Source organism: Crocuta crocuta, unplaced genomic scaffold, assembly GCF_008692635.1.
Source record: "Crocuta crocuta isolate KB4526 unplaced genomic scaffold, BGI_CrCroc_1.0 scaffold96, whole genome shotgun sequence".
In the NCBI taxonomy this organism is placed as follows: Eukaryota; Metazoa; Chordata; class Mammalia; order Carnivora; family Hyaenidae; genus Crocuta; species Crocuta crocuta.
Window position 1 is genome coordinate 8726771 of NW_027531522.1, and position 27944 is coordinate 8754714.

Consider the following 27944-nt stretch of genomic DNA (forward strand, 5'->3'; position numbering starts at 1 on the left):
AAGCTCTTGGGAACTTTCGGTAAGCAGGCTTGTTCCCAGCAGAAGATCTTTGAGCTTCAATAATGAGTCTTGGATTCCCTGGGAGCTTGCATGGTAATTACCGCATTAGCTTTCATGAATTGTCTTCTTACTTAAAAGAACTGTATTCATTTGTGTAATCAATTATGGAAAACTAATAGGTACACAAAGCAACAGTGCTCAATTGTCACTTTCCTTCTTCCCCCCAACTAACACTCATGCTACCATTCACTATTATTTTGTTTTCGGTTTCTTCTGGATCCTGTAATACCCTTTGGTTTCTTTAAACATCTATGGGTTTCATGGCTGTGGGTTTGAAACTACAATGACTGAATTTATCAGTCACGTATTTACGGAAAACTGAGTGGCGAAAAAACAGTGGTGTTATATAAATGCACACATTTCTTTTAAGGCTCAGGCCAATGAGATGCCATTCAAATGACTTGGAAAACAGGTATTTGGTGCCTGATTGCTTTGTTACGGAGAACTGTCACATGGCCGCCATTTTATTAAATCTGGAATTATCCCCTCCGGTTTGATTAGATTAAATTTTCTTGAAAGTTGTTTCTTGTTTTTCTCGTGCAGGGATTTATCAGAAAAGGTTGCAGTGTTGTATCAATAGGTTGATTGCGTCTTCTAAAACATCAGCCAACATGTTGCTCTTCCTGGGAAAAGTTCCTTGGACAAACTAGAGCAATAAAGTCAACCCACTCTACCTTATATCACGTATGTTAATATTTTCTTAGTACATGACAATTCATGACCAAAACAGTGCGATTTAATGATTTGCCTTGTGAAAGGACAGAAATTCTGCAGATAAATAGACAGATAAGCTCATCAGTGTTTTTCGAGAAACCGTAGATCTGTGCTCAGACTTCATTTAACCAACAAAGCTTCCAGCCAGTTTCTGAAATAGTCCTCTAAAAGTGTTGCTTATGGTTTGATTTTGGTTACTATTTCATGAGAGCTTACACTTTTTTTCCCCATTTAGTTAACGCTTACTGAACTTTATTATGTCCCAGACATTTTGTTTTATAGCACAGATTTCCTGGAGAGAAGCAGGAGTCCTCTCTGGTAGAGGGTGGTTTCAATTATAAAAGACCGTGTTCCTTTTTTCCAAGCCACCGTTCCCCTCCGCCTCAGTCCCCTCAAATGTGTGCTGTTTATGATTCATACAGGGTGAGTGCAACGAAAGCTCAAAGCAATATACATTTTATTTTATTTTTTTTAATGTAAGAAGATATGTGCACTTTGTGAGAGGTGTTCTGGGTCAGTTGTCAATTGAAAGAGCTCCGTTTCCTCGTTCCCTCTGCATTGGGAACATTTTTCTCCATTAATACCCTGTCATACCATCTTCTATTTGTCACACCACACAGCATGCCCGTGCATTTAGAGAAGCCACGAAAACCACACCGTGTCATTACGCCTGCCGTATTTAATAATAGTGACTCACTCTTGTACGTTTACGGAGTCGTTCCTGTCTTAGTTTTCAGAATATAAAGTTTGCTGTGAAAATGCATCAGACCCCTGTGAGGTTCACTGATCTTTTAAATTCCACTTGGAAATCTGTCTCTCACATTGTACTCAGTATTAAGTATATTGCTTTATGAAGCTGTCAGGGAAGCCTCATTTCAGGCTGCCCACGCTTTCAAGGCCTCTTTATTACCCTGCTCTGACTTTCCTCAATGGTCTAACCCTGATACAATGTTGCAGCATATGGATGCTTCTCCAGTGTCTCAACATTGCTCCTTTACTCCGAGTTCAAGTTTCTGTTGTCTTCCTGTCATTGATTTGGAAATTATATTCTTTTATATTTTATTTTATCTTGGTTTAGTTCTTCTCTTCTACTCAGATACATGGGCTGATCTTTCCTAAGCTTAAAAGTATCAGTGCACACGTTAGCTGATAAGAGAAAAACCCAGCCATCTGAGTTGCTGATTGAATTTTGTCTTTGTTTACTCTCTTCGTTAGCCTGAGACTTGTATTGATCCCATATTGAACACTGGATCACGTATCCTATTGGATTTGTCTATCCGCCAGGTTGTGAAGCAGCACTTTGAGAGGGTTGAGGTAGAGCTAGGATGAACCTTCAGCAAAATCATAAAGTGGGTGAAGCTTTCATTCATTTTACATTTTATTATCTATTTCCAAATGCACTGAGCCTCCACTCTGTCTAGCTGCCTGGGTTTTCCCCACCTCCTTTTTTTTTTTTTTTTTTTATACTTCATTAAGCTTCTTCTTTGCTTCTCTCTGTCTTTTTTTTTTTTTAATGTTTATTTATTTTTGAGAGAGAGAGAGAGAGAGAGCGAGCATGCACGGGAGTGAGCATGAGCAGGGAAGGGGCAGAAAAGGAGGGAGACAGAATCCAAAGCAGGCCCCAGGCTCTGAGCTGTCAGCACAGAACCGGACACGGGCCTTGAACTCACAAGCTGTGAGATGATGACCTGAGCCGGAGTCGATGCTTAATTGACCAAGCCACCCAGACGCCCCTTCTTTGCTTCTCTCTTATTTCTCGATGCGATGCCTCAGGGATTCGGAGGCACTGTGCAACATCAAGTTTTCATGTTTCCAAATGTTTTCTCCCTCATCCTTCCTTGAAACTCCAGTTTCTCTGTGTGAGATCTCCGCTGAAATGTCATGTACGAATTCATGTTAAGATGTGAATGACTAACGGACAGGCTTTTCTGAGCCCCATGCCGTCCATCCTGTATCTAACTAGATTCATTAAGGGCAATCACTGATGTCTGATTTTCTAATTCCAAATGTAGAGGCCATTGCATCTTCCTCATTTTGCAAGAGAGCCAGGGATTTGGAGATAAAACTCCTCTGTGTGACTAGTGTCATGAATTAATCTGAACCAGGGGTAACTATCAATACCCCATCATACTTTTCAGTGTGATGCCAGCCTGATAATCACACAGACTAAGAGCAGATGCCCTCTGGGTTTCTAGAATTTTCCCCAGTGCTCCAGGCAGCTAGTTCAATCTCATGGACAGCTCTATTTTAATTTAACATATAGGCATGTTGCTAAAAAGAAGTACTGTCTTTTTGAAGCCCTTCATTCTTCTGATCTGTCAGGGCTGAAACAGAATGCTTTAATGCCTTTCGAAGTGCTATAAATCACTGGAATTCTTAGATCATTGTATTTTTAATGATACAAACTATTCCTTTCATTTGAAACATAGATTCAGCATGGGCCACTTGATTCTAAAATCACAGTATTTTAGCATGCATCCTGATTTTTTCATTTCACTTCTTGCACCAACGCTTTCTCCTCCAAAAGGCATTTTCCATTCCCATGTTGTGTGATCTCTCACTACTTACCAATATTCTGCAATTCTAGACCATTCCTTATCCCTTGGAAGATTCTCATACTTGGTTTCCGAGTTGCTTTGGCTGTTCTTTCCACTCCTTCCTCCTCCTCTCCCTAGCAGCCCACCTTCAAGTCCCGATCATGCTTCAGGAATCTCTCTCTAAGGACGTGGGAATCCGTGCCGGCACACGGCCGGCACTTCAGGACTGACTGTGGTTGAGTACAGTGTGTTTGCCTCATTGCTGCCTCTGCTAGGGACCATTGCAGGGACCTGCACCTGGGTCCTTGGGCACGTGCTGGTGTCCTTCCCATCCGTTCTCTGCACACTCGCCAGATGGAGATTTTTTTGGATGGGATTTGGACAGTGGTCTATGGTCCCAACTGGCTTCTACCTCTGCCCCCACTGCCCCAAACAATGTGGAATCTGCTGAGGTTTTTTTTTTTTTTTTAATCACTTTAAAAACAACAAAACTGAACCAACTCCCTCAAGGCCCTGTGTTGCTGGGCCACTGCCCACTTCTCCAGCCGCACTGCAGGCTATGCCGTTTTTGTTTCCCCATTTTGGTCTTTTTCTTCCTCAAATGTACTCTACTTGCTCCAGCTGGAGAGCCTTTACAGTGTGCCCTCCCTTCTGCCTCCCCAGCTGCCCCGAGTGAATATGCAGTTATCTTTCAGATCCCAAATCAGTCATCCCTTCTTCGAGAAGGCCTTCCCTGGACAGCCTGATGACGTCAATGCTGCTGTCCTCTAACTGCGTCTCCGCTTCAAAACACTGGCTACTGGTATGAATGTCCATTTTGTGTGATTACCTGAACAAGACCAGGCTCATCTGTCATTCACATATTTTATAAAGGGCAAAATAATGATCGGAGTGTACCTTCATCAGGAGGAACAAAGACTCTTTCTAGATGGTTCTAAAAATGGGTCAAGGCTCAGTACAGGAACTAGGGGTTGGGAAGCACAGTCTGGTTTCTGAACTCAGAAACCCAAGCTCAGCCATCGATTGGTCCCACATATCTTATGAGTGACCTTTCCTGTTTGTTTCCTGTAGTCTTTCATTTTGTTTTCAGTTTGGTCTCCCCTATAAATGATGGGGAAGATCATTTTAAGTTTATTTATTTTGAGGGGGTGGAGTGGGGCAGAGAGACAGGGAGTCAGAACCCTAAGCAGGCTCCATGTTGTCAGCAGAGCCCGATGCAGGGCTCGAACTCACAAACTGCGAGATCATGGCCTGAGCTGAAACCAAGAGTCTGACCTTAACCCACTGAGCCACCCAAGCACCCCTCCACTAGAATATCTTAAAGGCACCTTTCGGGGTGCCTAGGTGGCTTAGTCGGTTAAGCGTCCGACTTTCACTTAGGTCATGATCTTGCAGTTCGTGGGTTTGAGCCCCGCGTCGGGCTCTGTGCCGACTGCCAGCTCAGAGCCTGGAGCCTGTTTCAGAGTCTGTGACTCCCTCTCTCTCTGACCCTCCCCTGCTCACGCTGTCTCTCTCTCTCCTAGAAATAAATTTAAAAAAATAAAGCATTAAAAAAAAAAAGGCACCTTTCTCAGGAGGCCTTTGAGTAATTTATTTGTGACATCACTAACACTCTTTGGCTAAGTCACTTCTCCCAAGCAGTCTCTTGATGGTAAAAGAGATAATACCTTCCTCTGTGAGTTATTTATGAATATTCTACATGTAAAACATTTAATACAGAAATTGTTATATGTTAAGCTCTCAGTACATGATAGCTATTACTATTTTCAGTTCAGTATCATCTTTCTTGCTTACAATTACTATTTCACTATAAGTAGTTTAAACTCTTGTTGTCATTTGTCATAAATACAGCACACCCATGAGTTGTAATAAAGCCATGATAGTTTCAGCTCTGATCGTCTGCCCAGGAAGATCTGGAAACATTTCTAAGCCTCAGTTTTGCTCTGTTGATGCATTTCACACAGATTATCCCATGCCATTTGATAAGGGCCAGCATTTCCTATTTAGTTTGTTCTATTTGAACTTTCTTTGATCTTTTCATTGACGGAAAGTAGGTCACACAGCGCCCAAGATACTAAGCTTGAACTTTCTAGGTTATAATCTTCCTGTGCATTATTATTTGCAGTAGAAAAGGACTGACTTTTGTAGGAAGAGTCCATGGCTCGTCTCCCTCTCTTTGGTAATGTGGTGGCATTCTCTCATGTCTACCCAGGAATGACTCTGAGTTGCCTGAAAATAATCAGCCTGATCACAGGCAGAGCAAAGATTTCCATGTTCTGTCCTTTCTGCAGATGATTTAGCCCCCGACTGGGCCAGAGTAAGGGCTGGCGATCCCAGAGTAGGACTGGAGGATTCTTATCTGTTGTGTGAAGCCTGAGGGCAGAGATTAAAAGGCAGGATGTGGAGGAAAGCCAGAAAAATCAAGAAAATAAGTAGAGGGTCCCCAGAGGCCAGACAGAAACAGAAGCTGATTTTGAGGCTGAAGCCAAAGAGCAGAAGTCACTAGATTCCCCTGGGAGCCATGGAGGGCTCCCACCCCAGGGCCCATTTGTGCATTTGAACCAGGCTTATTAAATGGCTGTGAGCTGAACCAGCCTCTTACCTGTCCTAATTGTACAGGACACAGACCCTCAGCCTTAGCCCTGAAGGAGCCCTCTATTGTACGCATGCGCCACTTTTCACTGAATCATACAGTTAGGATTTGGCTTAGTAAGTTAAAAATTATGATATAACAAGACCTGTTTAGGAAAGAAAGTGATGTAAACCAAATACACTGAGCACACTTCCTTAGGAGATGCTACGCAGAATAACATGTTCGTGCACTCACCTGTGAGATTGAGTCCCATTATCGTGATACAGCTCTGTTTTCACAGGCTTCTGAGTATTAATTCTGGATCTTAAATATGTTGCCCGATAGTATCTGAAACAAACAAACAAAAAGGCGTCTTACCCTCCCTTTTTCTCTCTTTCAAAATACCTGACCAAGTGGCAGTATAAAATCTGTCAACAAAAGTTTGGTATAAATGTCTCCTTGACATTCTTTTCACATGTGGAACATGAAGGGCAGTGGCCTGGATTTTTTTCTTTCTTTTTTTCGTTTTGTTTTTTGTGTTGTTGTTTTTTTGTCTGCAAAGCAAAATATATTCAAAAATCTTAATGTTCATCTTAACAGTTGATTTTTTTTTAATCTTTGGGAGCTTGTGTTTCCCACACTTACATAATTTGCAATTGACTTTAAACCTAATAATTTTAAAAGGGCAGGGACCAGGGTCGCCTGGGTGGCTCAGTTAGTTAAGCATCTGACTTCAGCTCAGGTCATGATCTTGCATTTTGTGAGTTCAAGCCCTGAGTCAGCTCTCTGCCGACAGCTCGGAGCCTGGAGCCTACTTTGAATTCAGTGTCTCTCTTTCTCTACCCTTTGCGCTCTCTCTCTCTCTCTCTCAAAAATAAACATTAAAAGCAAAAAAATTTTTTTAAAAAGGCAGAGGCCAGTCATGGGGCCAGGGCAGGAGTGGGGGCCTTGAAGGGGCATTTGAGGCCACAGCTTTGCCCTCGTGCAGAAGGGCTTCGGAAGCCAGCAGGTGCTTGAATGTTTGTCCTCTTTTCAGAGACTTCTCAGCCCTGCTTTTTCACAATCTAACTTCTCAATTTTTTCTTCCTTAATGAGCAAGCCTGAATGGAAACGATCAAAGGTCACCACTTTGTTGTGAAGAGGCCAGTGCCCTTCCTGAGTCCGTGAAGCCATGCCCCTTCTCCGCGTGGCCTGTGTCAGAAACCTGTGTGTTACCCTTGACATCTTGTCCTTCAGTCCATTTCCAGGCAACCACAGAACTGTAACAACTTCACATCCTACGTGTGTTTCAAACTGATCTACTGTCCTCTGTTCCTCATCCCTGCTCTGACCTGAGTCACTGCGGTGGTTACTTTTATGTGTTCACTTGCCTAGGCTTTAGGCTCCAGATCCTTAATCAAATGCTAACCTAGGTGATTCTATGAAGGTACTTTGTCTGTGGGGTTGACATCTACAATCAGTTGACTTCAAGTAAAGAGATTCCCCTCCATCAGGAGGGCACATCTCATTCAATCAGTTCATATCCTTAAGGGCAAAAATGGGTTTCCCAGGTTTTTTTCCCCCCCAAAGAAATTCTGGTTCAAGACTGTGGCATCAACTCTTGGCCTGAATTGCTAGCCTGGCTCCTGCCTTACAGATTTTCAACTTGTCAGTCCCCACAATTATGTGGGCCAATCCCTGAAAACAAGCTTCTTTACACAGATACATAGGTAGATACATAGGATGGATGGATGGATGGATGGATAGATAGATAGATAGATAGATAGATAGATAGATACACAGATACATAGATACATAGATACATAGATACATAGATACATAGATAGATAATAGATAGATAGATACATACATACCTACATACATACATACATACATACATACGTATGTACATGGATAGACTACTGGTTCTGTTTCTTTGGAGAGCCCTAACTGATATAGCTGCTCAACTTATCTTTAAACTATTGTCCAGTTATCTCTCAAATGGTGTCCTGGTTATCTGTTGTTGTTCTGCAATTTGTTGGATGGTCCCAGTGGCTGGACACAATGACTCCATAGCCTCTCCCCTATCTTCTGGTGTCACGGCCTTAACCAAGGCCTTCAGCGACTTGCCCTCTCCCACAGAAAGCCAAATCGTTTACCTTGCCTTGCTTCTAAGGCTTTTCACAATACAGTTCTGCACTGTTCCCCACCTAGTGCCCTGTCTCCCAGGCCAGATGGAATTTCTTGCAGCATTTTGCACGTTCCATGCAGGCTCTCATGCTCCCCGTTTACTGTTCCCCAAACAGTATTCACCCCTCCGTTTCTTTCTCTTGCCTTGCCTGGCTGACTTCTGCTCGCTGCAGCCCTGCTTCTTCGGGAGTGCGGAGCCCTTGCACCCCAGGTTTTGATTGAATACCTTCCTACATGCTCCAGTTCAAGGGGTGGCCCACCTCCTTGGGTTTGTGAGCCTGTGGGATCAGACTCCAATATATATGCTTTTGCTTTGCTTTACTTTATTATTGAACCAGCAAAACATCAACACAAGATTAAGGATTCAAGTAAGTGGATTATTCCACTGTAGCCCTTTGGGGGTGAGGAAGGAACCCACATCCCAGATGGCACGCTCCATTCATCACACTGACATCATGTCGGTCTCTAAGGTCTACCCTTTTGTCACCAAAGGAAGTTCCCGCTGGGCTGTAGTGTTACCCTCACAGGCTCTTCTGCATCAGAGGTAGGCAGCCGGCCTGGCCCGGCCTGGCCCAGCTCCTCACTCCTCACCTCCGCTTCTCCACTGTGGTGCTGGGCCAAAGGCATGATATTCTCATTGTCTCCCAGCGTCTTTCTCCCATTACACCACATGCTCTCCATTGGCTTTCATTCTTTTCTAAACAATTATATCCTGGGGCACCTGGGTGGCTCAGTTGGTGATGCATCTGACTCTTGGTTTCAGCTCAAGTCATGATCTCACGGTTGGTGAGTTCGAGCCCTGCATCGGACTCGGCACTGACAGCATGGAGCCTGCTTGGGATTCTCTGTCTCTCTACCACTCCTCTCTCTCTCTCTTTCTGTTTTTCAAAATAAATAAATAAGCTTAAAAAAATTTTTATGATATCCTTGGTATAGAGAACAGTACTATGAGCTCCATTTGCTCACTAAGTGTACACAGAAATGAATGACTAATTGAGTTTACCCTGAATTCTGTCCCATGTCACTAAACTCGATTCGTGACTCTACCCTCTTAGTGCTTGGCGTTCCTATTTGTTCTCCTCAGTGTCAGACCCTGTCTTTTTGTCAGGAGCTCTGTCTTCATTCCCAGCCCCAAGAAAATTCCTACCTGGACAAGAATCTTCAGCCTTGGCCTTGACCCTGTGAATGAATGCCAGTTCCCAACCCTTCGCCTTTTAATCTGTATCCGTTTGGGCTGGCCCCCAACGGAAGGATTTGAACACTGTTCTACTCTCTTATTTTACTGCCTTACGCATGTAGTTATGAGGATTCAGCACAGCTTGAATACTTAATCACAATTGACAAAATGTCTCAAAATGCCGGTATCTTCCCATGATGGTCAACGCGTTTATCTATGGGTCTTATGTCAGTGACTGTTTCTCCCTCTGGGTATCTCTGATGTTGTGTTGATGTTGTCTTTGATGTGGTGTTGATCTGTGAAGCATAAACATTTAGGGGAAGTGTAGGGCAGTGGTTAAGAACACACAGATGTTGACTGGGCTTCAAATCTGAGTCCTGGTTATGTGACCTCAGACAAAAAACTTAGCCTGTGTATCACCTTCCGCATCTGGAAAACGGGGATTACAACTGTGGGTGATGAAAATGGACTAAGTGACTGTGTCCACGGCTTAGGAGAATGTCTGGGACCTCATAGGAGCCACGCGTGTGTTTATTGTGAAGGTGCCTACACAAATGTGCTTGGGCCTCAGGCTCACGGGTTTTGCTTTCAGTGTCCCTAGTGGGACCCCTGTTTCTTGGCCCTTTTTCTGGCCCTTTCTGTTGAGCGTTCTGTCCACGTAAACCTGTGTTTCCCTGAGATCATGTGAATGTTTACATTTCTCTCTCTGATGGGTCTCTCTGTCCTGGTCGTAGTGTGTGTGACTGTCTCTCGCCTTTGTCTTCATCCCCTCTGCTTTTCTCAGAGTTTTCTTCCTCTCTGTGTGTCACTTTTACGTGTCTCTTTTTATTTTCTTAGTTTCTCTACTGTTTTGCTGTGTTCTTTCTCTCTCGCCTTTCTCCTTTTCCCTGCAGTTATGCCTCATGTAAAAACTGAAAGCTGGAAAATATTTTCTGAATTAGTTAAATCGTTTTCTATTCTTCAAAAACATAGAAGCTTAGGAACACAATATTTCTATTGTTCCTGGCTCCTACAGCCTCCGGGTGATTTTCATGCCACGTGGTTCAGTGATGCTTCATACAAGAGAGATTCCCAGTGTTCCATTGGCTTCATCCTCTTGAACATAGTTAACAAATTGTTAACCACCTTTACTGCTTTGCTGAGAAGCCTTCCTCCATTTCCTGCCTCTTTTAGAAAATGCACTTCCTCAGGTACGATATGAAGGAGGGGGACAGAGTCTCTTCATTCCTCCCTCTGTTCCCAGGGTCTAGCATGGTGCCTGGACCACAGAATTGCTCTTGACAAATATTAGTGAAATGAAGGAATTCCACTGGGGAACATCACCTCTTTTTAAGAGTTTCAACTTTGCAGAGTTGTAAGTTTATTTTGTTTCAGTGCTCTTAACTGTCTGGGTTCAATTCTCCAGGGAGAAATTTCTTTCTAAGAACTTGATTTCATTTACAGTGTTTGGAATTGGTTGAGTTTAAATTTTAGTCTCCCAGTTATTAGCTGTGATTCCTCCGGGGAATTAATTTTGCTGAGGTGGTTTCTTCAATTTTAAAATGAAACTAAGAACGCCTACTTCAAAAGAATATTATGGGGATTAAATGTTATGTATAAAACACATTTACTTTGTCACCAGCATCAGGATAGCCACAGAGAAAACAGAATAGACTAGAAATAAGCCTCCCTCATATGGCCAATTGGTTTTTACCAAGACCATTCAGTGGAGAAAGGACAGTCTGTTCAAACAGTGGTATAGAAAATAACCACATGCAAAGAATAAAGTTGGACCCCTTCCTCACATCATATACAAGAATTAACACAAAATGATCAAAGACCTAAACTTAAGGACAAAAACCATTAAACTCTTAGAAGAAAACATGGGGGAAAATTTTCATGACATTGAGTTTGGCAATAATTTCCTGTGGAGCCATCATCTTCTCTCCTGGCCATCTTTGTCTGTCCCTCACCCATGTTCTTCCACCCATTAAGTAGATCGTGCATCTTCCCCCACCCCTACCCTTTCCACCCAAAAGCACTTGCTTAATGGAGGCCCTTGTAATCTTTAGTTACATGAACTCAAGTCATAGGCCCTGCCAGTGGGCCTTCCCATCAGGCCTTCCCTCCACTGCTGTCCATCCTCTCAAACACAAGTCCATTCACTCATTGAACAGATATTTTCCCACGTCTCCTGGGTACTGAGCACCTGTACTAACACCTTCGCACAATGTACCCCTTTCCCCAGCTTGTCTGCACTGCCTTTCCTCTGCTTACTTATCACCTCATCCTATGCCAGCCCGTGTGATACTGCAATGACACTGAAATACCAGTTACGCTTTGTGTCTGTCTCTTAATGTACATAAGGTCCCAGAGGCCAGGGCCCATCCATACTTGACTCATATTTGTGCTAAGTTGTAAGTTCTGATCCTCATGACCATCCCCTGATGAGAGCCCAGCAAATATGTACTCACTTGTTCTGTGCATGGGTCCCAATTCTGGATCTTATGCTCGCACAAGTTAAATCTAAATTTTTTAAAAATGTTTATTTATTTTTGAGAGAGAGAGACAGAGTGTGAGCAGGAGAGGGGCAGAGAGAAAAGGAGACACAGAATCCAAAGCAGGCTCCACGCTCCAAGCTGTCAGCACAGAGCCTGATGCAGGGCTCGAACTCATGAACCGTGAGATCATGACCTGAGCCGAAATTAGCGCTTAACCGACTGAGCCACCCAGGCGCCTTGCACAAGTTAAATCTGATTCCTTCTGGATGTGTATAATATTTGCAGGCAGCTATTATATCCCACTGCCACTGTCCTTCTGCGTTCTGGACGTTGTTTGTTTTGTGTTTAACTGTCACGAATCTCAGTTCTTCCACCAGCAGATGGGGGCCCTGGCTTCTCAACATGCCTTTGAAAGCAGAGTTTACACAGCAGACCCAAGCCCTCCGAGTGCGGTTTGAGCATCACAGAGGACGGCATGTCTCTCCCCTCTTTTTGTGGCCTCTTTTCTTTTAACTATGTTGTTTGCATCACGTTTGAATGTTAGTAAAGCCACTCCGCGCTGCTCTTATCCCAGGTCCATTTAAAACCCGAATGGAAATCTTAGTCGTTCCTCAAAGACTTCTGACCAGGGACGGACGACTTATTCTCAGTCTCTCATACAAATTCTTCTTTCTTTTTTAAAGTTTATTTATTTATTTTGAGAGAGAGAGAGAGTGCTGAAGGGGCAGAGAGAGGAGGGGAGAGAGAATCTCTCTCAATCAGTGCAGAGCCTGATGCGGGACTCGAACTCATGAACCATGAGATCATGACCTGAGCCGAAATCTAGAGTTGGACGCTTAACTGATTGAGCCACCTAGGCACCCCAGTTCCAAATTATTCTTTTTCTCCCACATTCCCCATGCCCCCACACCACAGTGCTGCACAGCCAGGCTCACACAGAGCCCAGCGCGGTCACAAGAGCACAATGAGGTGCGTGGGGACTGGGCCGGGTGTCACATCATGTGATACCGATAGTTACAGAATACAGAGACCCTTTTGCCCACAGTGCTCTCTTACCTTTTTTTGACAATGACTTTCAATTATGAACTTGAGGGTTCTAGAAAAATCTATTGGATAGTAAGATATGGTGGTTCAAACCAGCACTTTTTACTTAATGCCCCCCAGTTCCTTGGTAGGAAGCGTTGCACATCATGGTGCTTTGTAGGGCGTTGACTGAGGCAGGGCTTTCTATGTAAGGCTTTGAGTTGTGAGTTTGGATCTTGGCTTTGCCACTTACTGTTTTACAATTTCTGGGGAGGAAAAGAATTTTCCTCTACCCTTCTGAGTTCTTGGCTGAGACCCCTATAATGAAGAAGAAATGAATGAGAAAAACAAACAGAACTTTATGGACATGTAGACCCCCATGGGCGACACCCGAGTATCTCCCTGAGGCAACTTCAAATTCAGGCCCAGATCCCATTCTCATGAGGAACGGGGAGGGGGAGGTAGGCCTCTTAGGGGAGAGCCAGTGGCTTTTAGGAAAGATGAGGGCCCTTAGGAGACCGGTTGAGAGGTGTGATAGTTCACAACAAAGTCGGAGTGTGATGCCGACTCGTGTCCTCTCCTGTGGTAAGAATCCATCTCCCCCCTCTGGTGGGACTGCCGAGCAGGGGATTTATGACTCTTGAGCCCCTTGAGGCAGATAAGGGGAATTCAAAGAAATCTTCATGCATTTGCTGCTTTTCAAGTGCCTGGGGCTCAAAATAATCGATGTACCAAAGCTGCGTATTTGAGGGTAGGTGTCATAACTGCCACCCTTCACGTGCGTCCTTGAAGAGCTGTTTGTTTTCTTCCTTACTAGACCATAAATACCATTAGGACAGAGACAGTGCTTGATTTATTCAACCATGCGTAGACGGTGGATCTCTAGGGGTCAATGACTACCCCAGTGCTAAATACGTATGGATGAGTGTGTGATGTGTGACCTCCGTACCTTTTATAAGCCTGGGTTGTCCTCAGCTGTAAAGTAAGTGACATATTTTGTGTGATGTGTGACCTCTGTACCTTTTAGAAGCCTGGGTTGTCCTCAACTGTAAAGTAAGTGACATCTCTACTTATTTTGTAGGGTTGTTGTGGGGCTTCATGAGAGAATATATGGGAAATATTTAGCACCTAGTGAGAATGGACGAAGTGTTTGATATTTTTATGAGTCGTGAATTGGTGAATTATGGAATGTAGAGTAGACCTAGAAGAAAGGCCAAAAAAACCAAAAACCAAAAAACAACAACCAAAGGGCAGGGGGAAGGGGTGGGGACATCAATAAGAAAGAGGCAGTGACTTGGGGTATGGTTCAGTCCCAGCAGATTGTGATTTTGGTGAAGGAAAAGAAATGTGACTGGTTTAGAACTGATTAGGATGATGAATAAGTCCCTGGAGGTGTGCAGCCACATAAGTTGTAAAACTCCCTTTCCTCGATCCTCATTAGAGCCTTAGAGAAAGGGTCTCAGAAGAAGGTAGCTATTTATTAACGCTTAGCAAGTGCCCGCACCCTCTGCCTCACCCTGACTGTCCCACATCTTATTAAGGAGTTTTAGGGAGTTTGATAAACAGAAGAGACGCCTGTGAGCTCTGAGCTGGGGCGGTTAGATTGTTAGTATTCAGAGTGTACTCCAGAGCCCTTCACACTTGAAGCCTCAGGCACTCATTAACATTTCATGGAAATCCAGGAAGCATCCCATTTAGAACTGAAGAAGGATTCTGACCTGAGACCCAAAACAGATAGAAAAACACAAAACAGAAAATAAAAAATAAAAACTAAGGAAACACTCAGCCCCGGCCGTGTAAAAGAAAAAGGAATTTCTGCCGTTTTAAGAAAGATCCCCTTCTCAGAAGTATAGCCTCTGGACCAAATGTGATACGAAGATGATCTGCACATTTTCAGACACTGTCTTTTTAGGTTTAGGCTACAAGTGTTAAGGCCAATTCTTTCAGGACCAACATCTTCAGAAGGAAGCCCTTTGGAAAGTATATAAATTCTTTCAGTTCTGGAACTCCATGGAGTTCAGAGGGTCTCTGTTCTTTCCTGGGCATGGAGGGGAGTAATCTTTGCTTCTTTTTTTTAAGTTCACTTATTTATTTTGGGGGGGGAGGGGCAGAGACACAGAGATAGAGAACCTCAAGCAGGCTCCACACACAGCACAGAGCCTGACATGGGGCTCAATTCCACCAACTATGAGATGATGATCTGAGCTGAAACCAAGAGTCTGTCACTTAATGACTGAGCCAGCCAGGTGCCCCTAATCTTTGCTTTTTGAAACCAGATTGTGTAGAGGAAGTTGCTTGAAGGTATGATACAGCAAGCCTTAGATCATCATCAAGCTGGGGGTTTCTTTTCCCTTTAACACTGGGGCACATTGGCTGGACGCTTTAACCTCGATTCCCAGGGAGACCCTGTATGTCATATAAATCAAGAGCCTTGAATGTCTCTGTTATATATAGGATTGAAGTATTTATATGTAAATTTCTTGCCACCTTTGAGCTGTAAATGGGCAGGTTTTCAGTGAGGTTGTGGTAGTGCCATTATGGGAAGCATCCTCAAGGAAGAAACTCAAATGAGATTATTACCCCAATTATACTCCAGTGTAAACTGCAGAGAATAGAATGTCAGAGGACTTAGGTTGGGGTCATTTACAACCCGGGTGCCTTGGTCAAGTCACTTAACCTCTCTCAACTCCAGTTTTCTCATCTCTGAAATGAGAATGATCTTTTCTGTTTCCCTGTTTGCCATGGGAATCAGATGACATAAGCAGATGTACAAATGCTCTGGCAAGTGTACGGTGCTTTCCAAGTATCTGGTTTGTGCCTATTGGTCTTGTTGGACATTTGTTCTCATGGAACATGAAACTACACAGTGTAGACAATTTAGGTGTCATGGTAAAGAGCTTTTGCCTAGTGTCTTAGTCAGTTGTGGCTGTTATAACAACGCTCCATAGTCCCGCTGGCTAATAAACAGCAGACATTGATTTCTCATGGTTGTGGAGGCTGGAAGTCTGAGGTCAGGGCCAGCGTGGTCAAGTTCTGATGAGGGCCCTCTTCCAGGTTGCAGACTGAGCCTTCTTGTTGTGCCTCACGTGGCGAAGAGCAGAGAGGGCAAGTGGGCTCTCTGAGGACTCTTTAAGGGCGCTAATCCATCATTAGGGCTCCACTCTTGTGACCTCACTTAATCCTAATCACGTCCCACAAGCCCCACCTCCTGGCCCCATCACGTGGCCGTAGTTTGTCTATGGGAGGACACATATGTTTAGTCCATAATGTATTCCCCACAGTCCCCCAAATTCACGTCCTTCTCATCTGCACAATGCATCCATTCCATCCCAGCAGCTCCCAAAGTCTTTAACTGGTTCCAGCATCAACTCTGAAGTCCAAAGGGTCATCTAAATATCCTCTAAATGAGGTATGAGTGGGCCCGAGGCACAGTTAGTCCTGAAGCAGAATTCCTCTCCAGCTTTGAATGTATGAAACCAGACGAGGCATGTGTTTCAAAATAAGGCCTAGGATAGCCATTCCCATTCCTAAAGGGGAACTAGAAAAGGAGAGAATGACAGGTCCCAAGCAGGTACAGTACTTAGCAAGACAAACTTCCGGAACTCTCAGGCTCAAGGTAATCCTCTGGCTGGAGCCTCTGACCGCCAGGCGCACTGGGTTGGAGTCCTGTCCCCAGCTCTGTGGGCAGGGATGGGTCTGCAGGTGGCCCCACCCCCTCAGCTTTGAGCAGAGGGTGTCCCTTCTTGAAACCAAGGGTGCATCCCTGATACCCTGAATCAACTTTGGGGTCATTCTTCCCTGATCTTGAAGAATAGCGCATGTTTGCAGCCAAGTAGCGCTGTGGTCCCATCCAGTAAATGCTCACTCCGACAGCCTTTTTTGCTCCTAGCTGTGTCCCTCCTCTTGGGTTCAAAGCGGTAGGTTTCCTGCTGGGTGGTTGATTAAGTCTGGTTCACACCCATAGTAATCTCCTTATCAAACAGATTCTTGGCCACACTCTTAGTGCTCTCTCCTGAACATGCTTTCTCATCCTGTTGCAATGTGGATAGGCTGAGAATTTTCCAGATCTATAAGTCCTGCTTCTCTCTTGGTGAATAGTTCGGTCTCCAGATCATCTCTTTCTTCCTGCATGTTGTGATAAGCAGTGGAGGAACTAAGCTGGTTTTTCAATATTTTGCTTAGAAGGCTCCTCAGTTAAATATCCAGTTTGAGCAGCTACCTTCCACAAAACACTGGAGCTGAAACACAATTCAAAGCCAAGTGCTTTGCCACTTTATAACAAGGACTACCTCTTTTCCATTGTCCTCTCATAATAACATGTCCCTCATTTCCATCTGAGACCTCATCAGAGCAGCCTTGAGGTAACATCCCTTTATCTTCCAGTGTTCTGCTTCTCACTCTTCTAAGAAGATGGAAGCCTTCTCTACAGAACTCTTTTCTTCCTGAGCTCTTAACAGAATCACCTTTACAGATCGGTTCGTGGCAGTCTAGGCCTTTTCTAGCGTGCGCCTAAAAACTCTTCCCATCATCCAGTTCAAAAGCCACTGGGGACTTGCACATTTTTCGGTACATATTTGTCACAGAGAGAAGATGGACACCAGTGTCTAACGACAGGAGAAGATGGACAGCCTAGCTCAGTCTGAGAGTAGATTTACCTTCTTCCGTCTATTGATGTGCTCGGGCCATAGACAGATTGGATGATGCCCACCTACAGGGGGCAGGGCGGTCTTCTTTCCTCAAATCAGCACTTCAGATGCTCGGCTCTTCCAGACGCACCCTCACTGACTGACCCAGAAACAGTGTTTCCTCAGTATCTGGGCATTGCCTCGGCCCAAACCGACTCATCAAGTTAACCATCACATCGAGTTAATACCGACAGTGTCCGTGCTTTAAGTGTTTCCTGCTCTTTTTATACAATAAGGGGGAAATTGTTCATTATTGTGAACATCACCTACTTGACTTTAGAGTCTCCAGAGACCAGAAGTGACCCTGTTTAGGGACGATGGGACATGGGAAAGCAGAGAGAAAATTCCATTTTGTTCTGTTTGCTATATGTACCTCGACTTAATACTGACCCTGGCTACTACAGGGCTCTCTACCACATGGATGAGCCGGGAAGTGACCACATACATTTATAACTCTGCCACTGAATAGAAAGCCTTACAAAATCCCATTGGCCAGTGAAGACCAGCTTCAGAAATGAAATGAAGGATAATTATTCTGATATTTTTCCTGGGAGGTTTTTATGAGTGATAAGGTGATTTTTGATAGTGATTGATTTTTGATAGTGATTTTTTTTTTAAGCACAAAGGCAATGGCTGAACCAATTCTGGCATGTCCATACAGTGGAATAACAGTACTCCAGCAATGACAAAGAATAAGTTGCTGATACACACAGCCGTGTAGATGGATTGTAAGAGCATTTATACTGAGAGAAGGAAGTCTTACGCAAAAGCATATGCACTGTATGATTCTGTTGATATGGATTCTAGAACAGGCAAACTAATCTTTTTTTTAATGTTTACTTACTTTTGAGAGAGAGCGAGGGTGGGCAAGGGGCAGAGAGAGAGGGAGACACAAAATCCAAAGCAGGCTCAAGGCTCTGAGCTGTCAGCACAGAGCCCAACGTGGGGCTCGAACTCACAAACTATGAGAACATGACCTGAGCCGAAGTTGGACGCTCAACCGACTGCACCACCTAGGTACCCTGGCAAACTCATCTTTGATCCAAACTTTAATGACAAAAGTGCTTACCTGGAGATGGGTGAGAGCTGGAGACAGGCTGGGAAGGATATGAGGGAATTCTCTAGAGGGTAGGCAATAGTCTGTATTTTGAGAGGAGTTGGGTTACAGGGGTGTTGCTTATGATTTTATTGTATGTAAATTTTACCCACAAATGTAAACAAAATAATGATATAAGTGTTGAGGTGTTTAGCAGTGAAGGGACCGATATCTGTATTTGACTTGGAATTGTGATAACTATAACAACAAAAATGGATTGATGGATGCACAGTAATTATGCAATAAGGCAAATGCAAAAAGTGAATTGTACAATCTAGCTGGTGGTTGTTCAGGTACTCATTGACCAATCCTTTGCATTTTCCTATAGGTTTGAAAATTCTATAATACAATGTTAAAAATACAATTTGAGAAAAAAACTTAATATAAAAAAACACAAAGTTTGTAATGGTTAGTGTTTTTTGGTGATGCAATCAATATTCTTTTTTTAAAATGTTTTATTTTTGAAGGATAGAGAGTCAGGGCGTGAATGGGGGAGGAGCAGAGAGACCGAGAGAGAGACAGAATCTGAAGCAGGCTCCAGGCTCTGGGCTGTCAGCACAGAGCCCGATGTGGGGCTCGAACTCAGGACCTGCAAGATCTTGACCTGAGCTGAAGTCGGACTGACCAACTGAGACACCCAGGTGCCCTGCAATATTCTTTTAAGCACTGAGTATCCTTAGAGAAGTTAAGCTACTTGTTAAAGGTAAATGGGAACTTATTCCATCGCCTTTGCTCAAATGCTGCATAAAAGAGACATTTAAAATAATAAACACATAAGAATTTCTGAATTCACAATATGAATTGTTATGATATTAAGTTTATTTTTTTTTTAAATATTTTATTTATTTCTAGGAGAGAGAGAGAGAGAGACAGCGTGAGCAGGGGAGGGTCAGAGAGAGAGGAAGTCACAGACTGAAACAGGCTCCAGGCTCCGAGCTGGCAGTCAGCACAGAGCCTGACGCGGGTTTCGAACCCACGAACCGCGAGATCATGACCTAAGCGAAAGTCGGACGCTTAACCGACTAAGCCACCCAGGCGCCCCAATGTTATGATATTAAGTTTAAAGTTAAAAACTACTTAGCATCATGCTTTTGACCACACATCATTTCATTTTCAATTTTTCCTTTTGCTAATCTCCATGAACTATCTTTTTTTTAATGTTTATTTATTTTTGAGAGAGAGAGAGAGACACAGAGTGTCAGCGGGGGAGGGTCAGAGACAGAGGGAGACACAGAATCCGACAACAGCCTCCAGGCTCTGAGCTAGCTGTCAGCACAGAGCCCGATGCGGGGCTGGAACCCACGAACCGTGAGATCATGACCTGAGCTGAAGTCGGACGCTTAACTGACTGAGCCACCCAGGTGCCCCTCCATGAACTATCTTTAAGAGATGATAGATTCTGAAATCCGCAGAGGGATGATAAGCAGGTGATGGGACTCGATGAAGATGAATGTGCTATTTATATAATATAAATGAACTGATAAGTATTGTTGAAAATACTGATTTCAGGGTATAAATCATATCACAGCACTGACTTTTTACACCCTGAGAACTATTGAAATTCAAGAAGACTGGAATATAATTCAACAATGACCGTGACGTGTTCGAGCAGTGTATTTTGTCAGAAGGACAAAATTCAGTAGGAACGTGCAAAAGAATACCCTTCCGGACAAAAACCCCATCAATGGGGAAGGACCAGTTATGAATCTCGGGTATCAGCAGCGACCACGATCAGCCCTTTTCACAGAATATTCACTGTCCTTGCGCTAGGATTGAATCCCACTTTGCTATGTATTTTTTTTCCTTTTCTAAATTTTTATTTAAATTTCAGTTAACATAGAGTGTAATATTAGTTTCAGTAGTAGGATTTTGTGATTCATCACTTATATACAACACCTAGTGCTCATCACAAGTGCCCTCTGTAATCCCCGTCACTTATTTAACCCATCCCCACCCACCTCCCATCCGCCAACCCTCAGTTTGTTCTCTGTCCTTAAGAGTCTGTTTGATACATATTTTTAAATAATTCGGAGAAATAAGTAAAGGTTTAAAGAGGAACAAGATGACTAAAATAATGAAAAACTGGCCCTAGGAGGAAGATCTGAGAAAAAAGAGAAACTTCTCTAAAGGCTTCAAGATCGAAAAGGTTCAGTTTGGCTTGATTATTACCATTTTCAATTACATGAAGTGTTTCCACAGAGAGATTCTATGAAAACTAACAAGGGGAATGGATTTGAGTTGAGAGATAGTGGAGTTGTGCAAATGGAAGAATCTCTTGACATCAAGGTTGATTAGACTCTGGAATAATTACCAGGTGATGCTGTGGACCCTGCATCCCTGGAGAATTATGGAAACAAACTATAAATGGTGAGTGGATCTAGATTGACCTGCCAGAGGTTGGGGGCAAACTAGGGGATCCCTAGAAGGACCTGACTGGGCCTACATTCTATTAATAATGTTTCTCTCCACGTAAGATTTAAACACCGGTTGGTATTAAATTACATTTTTCTTGGGGCGCCTGGGTAGCTCAGTCGGTTAGGCATCTGACCTCGGCTCAGGTCACAATCTCACAGTCTGTGGGTTCGAGCCCCACATCGGGCTCTGTGCTGACAGCTCAGAGCCTGGAGCCTGCTTCGGATTCTGTGTCTCCCTCTCTGTCTGCCCCTCTCCCGCTCACACTCTGTCTCTCTCTCTCTCTCAAAAATGAATAAACATTTAAAAAGTTGAAAAAAATAAATTATATTTTTCTAGGCTTTCTATAAGGAATGGCAATTTTAAGTTCACTTCGAAATTCACTGTGTTACTTTACAGCGGTGTGACTGTGTATAGTAATATTATATTGTATGCTTGAAATTTGCTAAAGGGGTAAATCTTAACTGTTGTCACCACAAAAAAAAAGGGGGGTGAAAGAAAATGATAACCATGTGAGATGATGGGTACATCAGTTAGCTTGTAGTAGGGACTGTTCCACAATGTATAAACATACCAAAACATGACTTTGTACACCTTAAATATAAATACTTTGTGCTTGTGAATTAAACCACTAAAGCTAGAAACAAATCACTGCATTTAATGATTCTACTGTTCATTGGACTTGTTTCCTAATCAAGGACTACATGATTACTTTGGTGACTGTAACACTGTTCTTAACTTAGTTTCCGTACTTTATAATTTTTAGAAAATAATTACAATATATCCTTGTCATTTTTCTCTTTCATGTTACAACGTGATCATCAGGCAGACAGTTGTATATGTGAACCATTATGTTAACGAGTATTTTCTGCTGGTGAGAGGGCCCTACCTGAGTGTCTGTTTAACGTTCTTTGCCCGTTTTTCCTGCCAGGTAACCATTTCACTATCCAGGCCAGTTAGGATGCAACGAGATGAAAATGTCATCTGGATGAATGATTTCTTTCTGAGAGTCAATGTGGCCAAAGCCTCTTGCGTTTTCCATTGCAGCCTCTATTTCCGGGTTTTTAAAATCTTATTCCTTGCTTCACTTTTTCTTCTCCTTTGCAGAGCAAAGCTTGCCTCCTGTTGTGATGCTGCCCAAAACTTCATTGTTTCTCAGAATAACACTCCAGCTGGGACCAACATGAGTTATGAGGTGGAAAGCAAAAACGAAATCCTAATTAGAGAGAACATTTTTAATATGTTTCCAGTGGTGAGTAGGGGGTTTGTTGTGGTTTATTTGTGTCACCATTGCAGAGGACTCTCCTCTCACTTTACACTGTAAACTTAACACAAATGGGGGACTTAACTTAGAATGAAAATACCATATGTGGTTTTGTTGTGTAGGATGTTTGTAGCAGTCCATTTTAAAAACGCAGTTGTGGGGGGCAGCCTGGGTGGCTCAGTCGGTTGAGCGTCCAAGTCTGGATATGAACTCAGGTCATGATCCCAGGGTCGTGGGATGGAGCCATGCACTGATCTCTGCACTGAGTGTGGAGCCTGCTTGAGATTCTCTCTCTTTCTCTCTCTGCCCCTCCCCTGCTCATGCTCGCTCAATCCCTCTAAAAAATAAATAAATAAAAAGGCAATTTTGAATGTAAATAGCCCTGTGGGGAATATATTTATATCTTAAAATGTAAGTTCTCCGAGTCCTTGAGTCTTCATGACTCATCCTTGAATGAGATGAGGTCCCCAGGCTTCCTGCACAGCAATTACTGGGGCTTGGGAAGAGGACCTTTTTTCACCTGGAATGAGATTCACCCAGTTGTCAGTTTTGGTGACTGAATCGCTTTGTCCACAAAGAACTGCAGGTTTATGTGGCTAATCCTTGGGAAGTAAATATGTTAAGAATTTGCATAAGCTCACAAGACAGGGACTTCTGGATGGTGTGTTCATCGATGTATCCCAAGCTCTAGAACATTCCCCAGTGCGTATATGTGCATTCGTTATGTAGTCACTGAATAAACTAGTGAGTAGCAACTCAGTGTCATTACAAGAATACAAGAAGAAACTTCTTGAATATAAATCTGAACTTGGGGAAAATTTTTGTCCTGAAGAGAATCCTGTGGCTTATAAACACACACTCTCGGGCATCTTTCATGATGTGATGAAAAGCAATTAAGCTAAGGCACTCTGGTCAAACATGGGGTGACTTTACCAGCTGTAGAATATTCAGTTCTTACCATTAATTCCCTTTTGTTAGACCTTGGATCTCTAACAACTAATTTATCGATCATGCAAGTTCTTCCATTTTTTCTTTTAATATTACAATTCAAAGGAAGACAAATATGCTGGGGCTGATCGAGAACTGAATAGCAAATGATAGAGAATAAATATTGCACATTTTCTGGGAGGAAAGGGGCATCAAAAAAACTCATAAAGCATTTCTAAAAATGCCCTCATGATCCACTGAAATTACCAATAATGAAAAAGAAAATAAGTGAAGCATTCATATCCCTTATCAAGGAGGGCCTGGGAGAGCTTCACAGTGAGTGACTCTTTCACCTCTGCGTTTTTTCCCTAGTGTTTTCCTTGCTGTAGACTGACGAGAACAGAGAAGCAGCAGGTATTTTTTTGCTTCTAATTGGCACCTTGAAAAGAATAACTTAACCGAGACTTGATGATTCTGTATGCCGTTAACAGCAGCATCCATTTTCCAAATTTACACTGATTTTACAGAATCAGAGGAGGGGAAATTCTGAAGTCAGTACAATAACAGTTGCAAAGCTACGCCACTCCTTTTCTGTGGATGAGGCATGTGAGGGAGCTGACCTCCTCCTCACCCTGCTTCCTGCACACCCCCCCCCCGGGGCTCCCCTCTGCCACACCGCGCTCTGTAAGACTGTGGGGCACACAGCAAGCCGATGACAATAGCTACTTTTGATGAATGTCGTGAAGTCATTTCCTCCAAACTTCTGCTAAGTTATTTCAAAAGAAAACAACGAAGTCGGTTTTTGACCGAAGTGAGCAATGAGCAGGCATCGCTCAGCATGGCACAAATTTTCCATTTTCTTCTGAGCTTTATTTTAAGAAACATTGGTGTTTGTAATTCAGGTGAACTCGCACCAAACGTGAGATCCCAGAGCATAAGGGCCTTTTCACCCAGTTGACCAAGAAGCCAGAGAAAAACATTCGCTAGTTTGAGTGCTTAATTGGAGATGTTCCCTTCAGTAATCTCTTCTGTTGTGCCATTTAGAGCATATTTGCATCCTGCCCAATCTATAAAATTCAGAGTTTATTGTGGTGCTGTTTAGCAAACACAGTTGGAAGACATCTTGAGCTAGAAGCACAGTGGATTTGAAATAACCTCTGGTATTTGGGAACCATTAATTTAAGAACCAGGTGCTGCCGGCCTTGCAGCTACAAAGAGGAATAAGGCACATAATTAAATTAACATTTTGTTCATTGACTATGAGAAGCTGTATAATGCGTAGTGAATGAGAGCATGGGCTCCTTCAGGGGTTTGAATCCCAGCTCTGGCACCTGCTAGCCATTACTGAAACCCCTGCCTTTTTTTCCCATCTGTAAAATGCTCATGAGGTTATTGTATGTATTACCCGTGTTAGTAAGTTTTGCACTTGGAATGATGTCTCTTGTATGATACACACCATCTGATTTTTAATTGTCAGAGACAAACCTAGTACTGAACCAGGGTTTTCTTTGCCTGTTTGGCAGCTCCCGAATGGAACGTCAGGAGCGCAAAACAGTCATAGGGATTCAGGGGTTCCTTTGGGCTTCTCAGAAGCACAGTGGCCCTGAGGCATTGCCATTGGTACCGGTAAACCGGTTTGGGGCAGTTGGGGGCCCTGATTTGTAGCGCTGGCTGATTTGGGTGGTGTAAGTACCCCTCACTGTGGCCGATTTAAATTTACCAATGTGTAGTAGTAGTAGTAGTAGTATTTTATTTCTTTTCTAGAGTAAGTGAGCAGGGGAGATGAGCAGAGGGTGAGAGAGAGAGAAAGAAAATCTTAAGCAAGCTCCTCCACACTCGTGAAGCCCGACACGGGTTCAATCCTGCAACCTTGGGATCATGGCCTGAGCTGAAATCAAGTCTGATGCTCAACAGACTAAGCCGCCCAGGCACCCCAGATTTACCCGTGGTTTAACAACAGTTTACACAGTTCCTGAATGCTTACCAGGTGGCCCCACAGGCGGGTACAGGTGGGCGTCAGCACAAGGCTGGAGGCGGTACCAGGGCAGGCCACTGAGCCAGCCGGCATTTACTATAAAATCACCGTGTACCTTGAGTTATTCAAGGTCTACAGTGAAAGATGAGGGGCAGCTAAGAGTCAGAAACACCCTCTGTGCCCTTGAGGACCTCCAGCTGAATTCTAAAGACAGAACAGGTGAATCAGGACCATGTCACTGTGGAGTCTGAGCTGGAATCCTCTGTGTTGCCCAAGGTCACATCGTTATTTCAGGGAAAGTGACCAAGAAAGGGAAAGTGCGCTGTTGAATCGAGACACCATATTTCAAACTGGGAAGGATTTGGTAAAAGAGGGAACCTTTGGGGGTAGGCAAGTCCGGTCCTTGGAGGAAATATAAAAGATTCAGGCCTTGGAAATTAACTTGAAATATGTCAGCACAGAGTTAGTAGGCCTCCCTGAAGACCGTGGCTGGTCATTTGCAGAGAGATGGCAGGCATAAATCTCATGTCATCACTGAGCCTGAAGGTCTAACTATTTAAGAAACACGGAAAGCTTCCGCTAAATTAGCTATTAATTTTATGCCCGAGAATAGAGGATTTAATGATACTTTCTAATTGCTTTATTTCCTCTGTATGGCTGAAAACGTTCCTGTTTGTCGGAAAGGCTCAATGTGGGATTTTGCCGTTCTAATGTTATTTCCTTAATGACGCGGTATAAAATACATGAAGTTACATTTTACAAACAAATGTATTATATTCTATATTATTACATTATATTTTATTTGATGCACTGTATATACATGAAGTTACATTTCATAAACGTATTATATTTTATATTATTACATTATATTGTATTGGAAACACTGTATATTTCTCTCAAGAGAAATGAAAGGTATAGTACAGGTTTATACAATATTTTATTATAAGTCATAAGTTGACCAGTTGTGGTATTTGCTACTTCTGCTTTTTTTTTCCTCGCTTTTTTCTTCCCTTAGCATGTATAAATATTAAGCCACTCGAATTAAGCCATGATGGTTATGGGTCTGAAACTAAAGCTTTTTCATGGTAGCTTTTCACTTTCTCCTGATAGTCGCAGCCTTTTATGGAATACCCTTACAATCAGTGTGCCGTGGTTGGAAATGGGGGAATCCTGAATAAGTCTCTTTGTGGAGCTGAAATAGACAAGTCCGACTTCGTTTTTAGGTAAGACCTGTCAAATTGCTTTCTTTGAAAGCAAATATCTGTTGGATATCTTAAAGGGATAGTGTAAAAGTACTCCGTGTAAATTTTGACCTTTGAGCTGTGTTGCTTAAATGTACAAGTGATCTAGATAGCCTTTCCTGAAGTGTTAAATGGATCATGGTTTCCTCAGCATGTTAATACCAGAAGGGGAAAACTGGGCTATGGCCACTTTGCAGAAACTCTGCTTGAGATCATGGTGAAAGAGAGCCTTTGCTGCAGGACTTCTCAGGGCCTTCAGTGTGGTAAGGATACCATGGCTCCCTGAGAAGGACTCCCGAGAGTAGTAGTTCCCAAATTTNATATATGTATATATGGAGAGAGAGAGAGATACATAGATAGATACAGATATATACACACACCTGCATAATTATTGTTTATATATTTTAAAAATTTTTTTTAACAAAGCATGTCAAGAGTTTTGCTCTTAGATAATACTTGAGAAAATGCTGACCTTCACAGCCTGCTACACCATTGTTTATTTAGTTTTCTGGCTTGAAATTAGAAAACAAAAGAAATAGTGGAGCTTCTAAATTCTGGTCTTTTAAAGTGTTTGTGTCTCAATACCCGCTAGCTTGCAAAAAAGAAAGCAAAAGTGCTTTCTCTGTGTGCCTGTGCTAACAAGCCAGGCTACAGGGTTTCTGCGCTTTCAGAATCCCACGGAAGGGTGATTCATCCCTGTGAGGATGGATTTCAACTGAAATGCACCTTTTTAAGAAGTAAGTAAGTCGCAATGTGTTGCGTCCTATTTCAGAGGTACTGATTTCATACAACAGAGGGCATCCTTTGATCCTTATTGATTTAATGCTGCCCTTTTTAGCAACTGAAAAGGAAGATTTTGAGTCGGTAGCTCCCCCTCACCCCCACCCCACTGCCTCACTTTAATCTCATTTAAAGTTTTTATGCTGAAGGTCATGACAGAACAATAGATTTGACAGTCCAGCAGGTCACTGAATGTGCTCCTCATGATTAATGTCAAAATGACCAGTACCTGAATGATGTGGCCATTTTGTTAAAGCACTCAGTATGAAAAGGCCTTAATGAAGATATATAATTCTTCTCGTAGTAGACTGTGTATAGACTCAAAACTCCCAAAACATCTGTGGGGGTGTTTATGCCCAACTGCCATTTTACCTTATAGCAAACATAGGAAATACAGGTTTAGAGTTTATAAAAATACAAACAAAGGGGGCACCTGGGTGGCTCAGTCAGTTGAGCGTCCAACTTCAGCTCAGGTCATGATCTCACAGTCCGTGAGTTCAAGCCCTGCATCAGGCTCTGTGCTGACAGCTCAGAGCCTGGACTGTGCTTCCAATTCTGTGTCTTCTCTCTGCTTCTCCCCACTCACTCTGTCTCTGTCTGTCTCTCAAGAATGAATAAATGTTCAAAAAAAAAAAAAATTAAGGGGCACCTGGGTGGCTCAGTCAGTTAAGCGCCTGACTTCGACTCAGGTTATGATCTCATGGTTAGTAGGTTCAAGCCCCGTGCCAGGCTCTGTACTGACAGCCAGCTCAGTGCCTGGAGCCTGCTTCAGATTCTGTGCCTCCCTGTTTCTCTGACCCTCCCCTGCTCACGCTGTCTCTCTCTCTCAGAA

At 43.2% G+C, this 27944-nt stretch overlaps 1 protein-coding gene across 1 annotated transcript in view; it reads left to right on the forward strand.

Moving 5' to 3' along the window:
* ST8SIA6 (ST8 alpha-N-acetyl-neuraminide alpha-2,8-sialyltransferase 6) overlaps positions 1–27944 on the forward strand; it is a 41601-nt gene that overhangs the window by 6381 nt on the left and 7276 nt on the right. The window contains exons 2-3 of the mRNA XM_077772454.1: positions 22033–22177; positions 26202–26314. Coding sequence (XP_077628580.1) covers positions 22109–22177; positions 26202–26314 — 182 coding nt within the window. The 5' untranslated portion in view covers positions 22033–22108. The remainder of the gene's footprint in view (positions 1–22032; positions 22178–26201; positions 26315–27944) is intronic.